This window comes from Hyaena hyaena, unplaced genomic scaffold (genome assembly GCF_003009895.1).
Source record: "Hyaena hyaena isolate Hyena2069 unplaced genomic scaffold, ASM300989v1 scaffold_471, whole genome shotgun sequence".
Classification (NCBI taxonomy): Eukaryota; Metazoa; Chordata; class Mammalia; order Carnivora; family Hyaenidae; genus Hyaena; species Hyaena hyaena.
In genome coordinates this window covers 1,509,320-1,517,564 of record NW_024081102.1, presented here as the reverse complement: position 1 = coordinate 1,517,564, position 8,245 = coordinate 1,509,320, and the positions used below count along the sequence as shown (strand labels likewise).

The 8,245-nt window shown below is 49.7% G+C and overlaps 1 protein-coding gene across 2 annotated transcripts; it reads left to right on the top strand.

The window, feature by feature from the left end:
- Window positions 1–1,414: 1,414 nt before the first annotated feature.
- LOC120246397 (GTPase IMAP family member 1-like) lies at window positions 1,415–4,540 on the top strand. Of its 2 annotated transcripts, none has more exons than XM_039253875.1 (3): window positions 1,415–1,652; window positions 2,241–2,285; window positions 3,264–4,540. In XM_039253875.1, exons 2-3 carry the CDS (start codon window positions 2,243–2,245, stop codon window positions 4,169–4,171), a joined length of 951 nt encoding a protein of 316 aa, XP_039109806.1. In that variant the 5' UTR covers window positions 1,415–1,652; window positions 2,241–2,242; the 3' UTR covers window positions 4,172–4,540. The 2 variants fall into 2 exon arrangements, with proteins under 2 accessions (XP_039109806.1, XP_039109805.1); XM_039253874.1 differs by having other exon boundaries at window positions 2,237–2,285.
- The last annotated feature ends 3,705 nt before the right edge of the window (window positions 4,541–8,245 follow it).

The following is an 8,245-nucleotide window of genomic DNA, read 5'->3' as shown; positions in this document are numbered from 1 at the left end:
CCCCCAGGGCGCCTGCAGCAAAGGTAAAAGATATTTCTGAGGACAAACGAGCCTAACCTCAGAACACATCACAAAGTGGAAATCGTGTCTGCGAGCTGTCCCCGCTCACACACTCCACCCCCTCAGCCCTGTGCGCCCCAGGGACTTGCAGGAGCCACCAACAGTTATGAACTTGACCTTCAGACCTTTGCAGCACACCTTCAGACCTTTTACGAGCTGTGTGTGCTCGTACATCCCTTCCCCCGCCCAAGCTGCCCAGGGCTCTGTGGGCTGGGAGCCTTCTTCATACCGGCACACTGGCTATAATAAAGGGCTTGGACAGGATGAATGGCTCAGAAACTCAGAGGCGGGACAGGATGCATTAGAATCACTCCGGGGTGGGGAGGGGTGTGTGTGCCTGTGTGGTTCAGTCCAATAAGCTCTGTGCCCGGTGTCCGGCTATGTACTGTCAGTTGAGCACCTGGAACCTGCTTTGGATTCTGTGTCTCCCTCTCTCTCTGCCTCTCCCCTGCTCGTGCTCTCAAAAATAAATAAACATTAAAGAAAAAAATTTAATGAAAAAAAAAGAATCATTCAGGTGGAGGGGTGAGATATACCGTTTTTTTTTTTTAACGTTTAATTACTTATTTATTTTTGAGAGACAGAGACAGTGTGAGCAAGGGAGGCACACAGAGAGAAGGAGAGAAAGAATCCCAAGCAGGCTCTGCACTGTCAGCACAGAGCCCAACGAAGGGCTCAAGCCCATGACCCATGAGATCACCACCGACTTGAATTTTGAGTTAGACACTTAATAGACTGAGCCACCCAGGCACCTCCATATTTTTCTATCTAACTACAGATATGTGAATTGAAATGTCAAATATGTATTTTATACACTCTGTAGATACTTCCAAAAGATAGCAGGCTCATGAAGCACTGGACTAAGTAATCTCCAACCCCATTTAAGATGATAGGCGTCTCCATGTTCTATATCCATCCATCATTGACAGGGACTTCTTGCTTTAGCTAAATTCTTGTTCTTTGCACTGAATTTTCTGGCTGTTTCTTCAGTTCTGTTGTGTGGTCAGTTATGGGAGTTTGCTGATTTTTACACATAAGATCACTACTCACCTGAGGCCTTTGGGATGAACTTTACCAAGGGTTTTTGGGAGCCGGCAGGGGTTTTACTGCAGAAGGCAAACCTGTCATCTAACTGTTCAGAGTCAAGTTATCAATCAACCTCTCCCTTTGCTTGTCCTTATTTGGTTCCCCTGGGACACAGCACGGTTACCTGCAGTAACCAGGTGTCCCCATGAAGAGGTAGCATTTGAAATGGCCGGTGGAGCACAGACAGGACTCAGACAGAAATTTGGGAGAGAATCAGTGGTCGTGGGGGTGAGTTCACAGGTGGGCATGGAAAGGCCCTGAACCTGTCCTCTGCGGAGCAGCTGACCGCGATGGGGAGTGAGTGGGACACTGGGCTGGAGGAGAAGACGGAGCAGAGCTGTGCCCTTGTGTCCAGGTCGTCGTGAGATCGGACCCACTTCGTGGCTGAGTGGCTAGCTGTAGGAAATCCTGCTGGACCTGAGTATCATCGCTTATTTGAGAAGCCTCAGATTTGGGGCAGGAAGAGCAGAAGCCAGAGGGGAGTGACCCATCTCTCCAGCACACAGGTCGTATCTACACAGATGACATGAGCCGAATTATTTAGTTCTCTGAGAGCAGATCACAGGCTCTTCAGATGAGCATGGGAGATTGGTTTCTTTTTCAAATTCCAAAACAAAATACAAAATTTCTTCTTATATTTTTCCCCCAGGCCAACCGCCCTAAGGTGGGTGAGCAGATTAGCTAATTCTCAGGGTTTTCGTAAGTGACCCTGGCTGCGGAATCTCCTGGGAAATCTTTGTGCCTACAGCTTATGCCACTGCATAGACTCCCTGGAAACTTAACAGCTAAGGCTCCCTCACTAACACGGAGGACGAGGTATCACCTCCCCTCTGTCTTCTGCATTCGGGGCCCCTGAAAAGGGCTCACCAAGTGTTCTCACGGTGTCGCTCCAACGCCAACCGGGTCCTTCCGGGGTTCCTCCCCAAATCCCGCTGTTCAGGGGAGGGCAGGAACCGTGACCGTTTCCCTGGGCTGTCACCGCCTCTTTGGACCTTGCCGGAGCCACCGGAGATAGTTATGTCTCTTCGATGAATGAATGAATGACTGCATGAATGAAGGAACGAACAGCTTGTGTTTGGAACTCTTTCAGGTAGGCATGGGAGGACGGAAGATGGCAAGAGATGAAGAAAATGCCTATGGTAAGAGCTGATCTCAGTGGGTACTTGCCCCTAGGCGTCCGCTCTGGGTCACAAGGCCATGGGCTAAGTCAAGACTGAACAGAGACAAATCCCAGACGTGTCCCCACGCTGGGGTGAAACAGCAAGAGCCCCGGCTTGGCATTTTTGCTGGACCTCTGCCCCTGTCCTACTGTGGGACATTAAGCGCCCTGACAAGCCTGTGTCTTGCTTGGGTCCCAAAGGGTACAATGAGCATAACAAATCTACCCTGATCCCCATAGATGCGGAGGCTGTGAGATCCTGGACTAGAGGGAACACGGTTTAGCCGGGAGAATGTTAGGGAACAAGGATGGAGGACTAAGGGTATCTTGCTGGCAGCAGGCTGAATAGAGAGAGGGCGGAGGGGAAGCGGGAGGCAGGGAAGCAGGAAAGAGACCACGTCGCCTAATCCTCTGAGCAACCCCGGGAGAAGCAGCTCCGTCACCCCTCCCCTTGTGCACAAGAGGCTGGAGGCTTACCCTCAACGTCCCCAAGGCTCCACAGCTGGCACGTGCTGGGCTGTGATCCCAACCCGGGGTGTCTGGGACTCCAGACAGCCCTTCGCTCCGGGCCTGCTGTGCCCTCCCGCGTGGCCTCGCTGGGATGGCCTCTGGGAGAAGTCTGGCAGAGGCCACGGAAGTCGTCAAGCGCCGAACCGCCCTGCACGGTGCGGACGATCAGAGGCAATGGCAGCTGAGGTCACGGCCTGCGCGCATCGAGGGGGACCCTCCAGAGCGACGTGCACCCGGTGCGCAGCTCGGACAGGTGCACGCGCTGAGGCCGAAGATGGGAGGAAGATGGCTGAGGTGCCCCGGAGCCGCCCCAGCGGTAGCCAGAGCGCCTGCAAAGGCCCGGTTGGAAAAGCAGAAGCGGGGAGCGCGGCCGTCCTCGTCTGTTCGGCCCCGCGGGAGCGGGCCTCGCGCTCGCAGGCCGGCGGCCCACTCCACTCTGTTCTCGCAGGTTCGGACGACAACCGGGACGCCGAGCAGCCGCTGGCGCAGGAGCCCAGGCTCCGGCTCATCCTGGCCGGCAGGACCGGAGCGGGCAAGAGCGCCACGGGCAACAGCATCCTGGGCCACAGGCGCTTCCCGTCCCGGCTCGCGACCGCCCCGGTGACCAGGCGCTGCGACGTGGGGAGCCGCCGCTGGGCCGGCTGGCGCGTGGAGGTCACCGACACCCCCGACCTCTTCAGCGCCCAAGGGCGGCACGCAGACCCGGACCGCACCGAGCGGGCCCGCTGCTACGTGCTGTCGGCGCCCGGGCCGCACGCGCTGCTGCTCGTGACGCAGCTGGGCCGCTTCACCACCCAGGACGAGGAGGCCGTGCGCGGCGTCCGCGATCTCTTTGGGGCCGGCGTCCTGGCGCGCGCCGTGGTCGTCTTCACGCGCCGGGAGGACCTGGAGGGGGCGTCGCTGCACGACTACGTGCGCGCCACCGACAACCGCGCGCTGCGGGCCCTGGTGGCCGAGTGCGGCGGCCGCGTGTGCGCCCTGGACAACCGCGCGGAGGGCGCCGAGCGCGAGGCGCAGGTGGACGAGCTGCTGGCGCTGGTGGAGCGGCTGGCGCGGGAGCACGACGGCGCGCCCTTCACCAACGACGCGTACGGCCTGGCGCGGGCGCGGCGCGACGTGCGCCCCGAGGACAGGCTCCGCCTGGTGGCCGAGCGGCTGGCGACCCGCGGCCTGGCTCGTGGGTGGGGGTGGGGGTGGGGGTGGGGGTGGAGGCGGCACTGGCTGGAGACCGCTAGGCGGAGGTGGCGGCTGGTTGTCATGCTGCTGGGGGGCGCTCTGCTGCTGGGCCTGCTGCTCTTCCCGCGGGGGCCCCTGGCCTTGAAAGAGGTCAGTCCTGACACTGTTAGAAGGACCTGACCCATCAGCTGAAGAGCATGTTCCCTTGGTAGTGTTGTGTGCCTCTAGGGCCCACAAGCTCTTCTTTCCTCCCTCCTATTCAGAGCCTTGCCTTAGCCCAACTCCCACAGTCTTTTCCAGAGGTCGCGGCCCTCCCTGAGCTCCCTCTCCTTTCAGTGAAGCCAAACAACCATGGTTGCGTTGGTCTGATTTCCACCAACCTCAGGCCGCCTATCCCTGTCGTTGAATTGTCTTCGCCCCTGTCTTTGCCTTCCTGTCCCTGGACTCCCCGCAGGTCCAAGGGTGAGAGCCAACAAAGAGCAGAGACTCAGGCCAGACTCGTTTATTTGAGTTGAATCTGAATTGAATAAATGAAGCACTAAACAATCACCTTGTGGTTTTTTTTTTTTTAAAGATATAAGTTATTGTCAACCTGGCTTCTATACAACACCCAGTGCTCATCCCAACAAGCGTCCTCTTCAATGGCTATCCTTCAGCTGGTAGATGTTTCTTCTGCCTTATATGCCCATTGAACAGACACTATGTTATTCCTGACCCAGTCTGCAAAAACCATATGTCTCCATGAACGCGCGCACACACACACACATGTTCAGACACATAGTCATAAGAACAGAATACACTGGAATAGAACTGTGCATCTATACCAGCAAGGGACTGTCTTCTTGGGCATGGCCATTCCCAGCCCTCAGCAGCTTGAAGGCAGACGGTTCTACAAGTCCCAGGACTATAAAAATAGAGGCTCCATTCCCTAGGGGCCAGTGAGACCCTGCAGAAAGTCGACTTCCAAACAGGAGTTCTTTTCCCCTGGTTCACACACTCACACGGTAAGGATACATTTTTTAACTCAGGGATAAGTAAACATTTAAAAGGTTTGGAAATTTTTCTTTTATTTCAATCTCAGAAAAAGGGGGGAGGACAAACAGACTTGTGGGCCAACTAGTGAGATGATGTGAGGTGCAGAATGGCCTCCTTCTGTTCCATGCACCTCTGGAAGGGTCCACTCTCTGGTCCAGGTCAAACGAGCCAGGTTAGCCTCTATTGTCCATCCTAACTGTGCCTCCCTAGCTCTACCCGCACTTGCTTTCTCTCCAAGGTTCCAGGCTCACACACAGTCAAGCCCCCTCTCTGATACTGCAATGCAATTCCAAATCTCTTCACTTCAGTAGCCTCTGCCAGTCTGTCCTGATGGCCAGGGATTCTCAGGTTACTGATGACCTCAGATTACTAATGAGATGCATAAAAAAGGGAAATCATCTGCAACAGCTGAGCACGAATCACAGAGAAAGGCCCGCATGCCTGTATGGAAGCCATGCAGATGCGAACAGAACACGGATGCCAAGTGCTGAGACTTGAAATTCCCTCAGCTGCAAAAGTCATTTTGGTTTAAGAGGTTGTGTACAGATCCCAGCAGAAGCCCTGATAAGGAATCTTGACTTGGGTCTTGTTCACCTCTCAAGCAGAAAGAAGGGGGGGCGGGGAGAAAACAAAAAATGAATGTGAAAAAAGAATAACAAAATGTCCAGTGTGAACAATGGAAACTTTTAACTCATGACCCAAATAGTGAGAAACATTGGATTCTTGCTCTTTAGTTGGGGATGTTGAGAGCCCAGGGAGCTCCTAAGGGGCAGTGATTGAGCTGATGGGATTGTGGGAAGGAGCATCCGGGGCTCCCAGAGGGCCAGTATGTCCCACTAAGGCTGAGATCCAGGACATACTGGGAAGAGAGTGTGTCTGTGGGCAGTGTAGAGTGTGTCTGTGGGCAGTATGTCTATATATGTGGAATATATGTGAAAGTATAGAGCCTGCTATGAAAAAAGATCTGAAACAGGGTCACCTGGGGCGCTCAGTTGATTAAGTGTCCAACTCTTGATTTCATCTCATGTCATGATCTCACTCTTGGTTTGTGAGATGGAACCCCATGTCAGGCTCTGTGCTGACAATGCAGAGCCTGCTTGGAATTCTCTCTCCCTCTCTTTCTGCCCCTTTCCCCTCTCAAAATAAATACACTTTTTTTAAAAAACCTATAAAACTCTTAAAATACAGGTGTAAATCTTTACAACCATAAGTTAGGCAATAGTTTCTAATATATGACACCAAAATCAGAAGGAACCAAAGAAAATGGATGTACTGGATTTCATCAAAATTTAAAACTTTTGTCCATCTTAGAACACCATCAGAAATGAAAAGACAACCCACAGAATGGGAGAAAATATTTGCAAATTACATGTCTGATAAAGATCTAGTACCAGAATATATAAGGAACTCTTACAACTCCATAATAAAAAGACAAATCACTCAGTTTTTTTTAAAAATGGATCAGACATTTCTCCAAAGAAGATTCCCAAATAGTCAACAAACATATACAAAGATGCTCAATATCATTAGTCATTAGGGAAATACAGATCAAAGCCAAAATAAGAGATCACTTCACATTCATGGAATGGTTATAATTTTTAAAACAGAAAGAAAGAAAAACTAACAAATACTAGTGAGGATACGGAGAGGCTGAACCTTTATACATCGCTGGTAAAGGTGTAAAATGGTGCTGCCACTGTGGAAGATAGTCTGGCAGTTCCTCAAAAAGCTAATCATAGAGTTACCATGTAATTCAGTAATTCCATTCCTGGGTATAGATCCAAGAGAACTAAAAACATGTTCACACAAAAATTTGTACATGGATGTTCATATACAGCATTATTCATAATAGCCAAAAAAGCAATTCATATGTACATCAACTGATAAATGGATAAACAAAAATATGATATATCTAGCCAATGGAATATTATTTAGCCATAAAAAGAAATGGAGTACAGATCCATGCTACAACCTGAATGAAGCTTGAAAGCATTATGCTAAATGAAAGAAACCAGGCACAAAAAATTCACATAAAAGTATGATTCCATTTATATGGAATGTCCAGAAACTTGAGTGGGCTCATGAGAGTGTCCTTAAGAGGGTTTTAGATTTAGTTCCTTGTATTCTGTTAACATTTATTTTCAGTTCACTTTTTAAGCTTTTCTCCCCACTAATGGGTTGAATTGTGCTCCCCCAAAAAAGATATGTTCAAGTCCTAAACCCCAGTCCCTATGAATGTGACCTTTTTTAGAAATAAAGTCTTTGAAGATTTAATTGTTAATAAAAAGCCATTAGACTTTGAACTGTATTACAAAGCTGTAATCATCAAGACAGTATGGTACTGGCACAAAAACAGACATGTAGATCGATGGACCAGAATAGAAAACCCAGAAATGGACCCACAAATATATGGCCAACTAATCCTCAACAAAGCAGGAAAGAATATCCAATGGAAAAAAATACCATCTCTTCAGCAAATGATGTTGGGAAAACTGGACAGCAACATGCAGAAGAATGAACTGGACCACTTTCTTACACCATACACAAAAATCAATTCAAATAAATGGATGAAAGACCTAAATGTAAGACAGGAAACCATCAAAATCCTACAGAACACAGAGAGCAACCTCTTTGACCTCAGCCACAGCAACTTCTTACTAGACATGTCTCTGGAGGCAAGAGAAACACAATAGCAATAATAAACTATTGGGAACTTATCAAAATAAAAAGCTTCTGCACAACAAAGGAAACAATCAACAAAACTAAAAGGCAGCCAGCCTATAGAATGAGAGAAATTATTTGCAAATGACATATCTGATAAAGGGTTAGTATCCAAAATCTATAAGGAACTTATAAACTCAACAACCAAAACACAAATAATCCAGTGAATGAGCAGAAGACATGAATAGACTTTTCCAAAGAAGACATCCAGATGGCTAACAGACATATGAAAAAATGCTCAACATCACTCATCATCAGAGAAATACAAATCAAAACCACACTGAGATATCACCTCACACCTGTCAGCATGGCTACAATTAACAACTCAGGCAACAACAGATGTGGGTGAGGATGCACAGAAAAGGGAACCCTTTTGCACTGGTTGGTGGGAATGTAAACTGGTGCAGCCACTGAAAAACGGTATGGAGATTCCCCAAAAAATTAAAAATAGAACTACCCTATGACCCAGCAATTGTGCTACTAGGTATTTATCCAAAG

Bases quoted from the DNA above. Each gene is read 5' to 3' on its own strand.
- LOC120246397 (XM_039253875.1), top strand. From the start codon at position 2,243: ATGGGAGGACGGAAGATGGCAAGAGATGAAGAAAATGCCTATG. The intron at 2,286-3,263 runs GTAAGAGCTGAT...CTGTTCTCGCAG, and splicing joins AGATGAAGAAAATGCCTATG to GTTCGGACGACAACCGGGAC.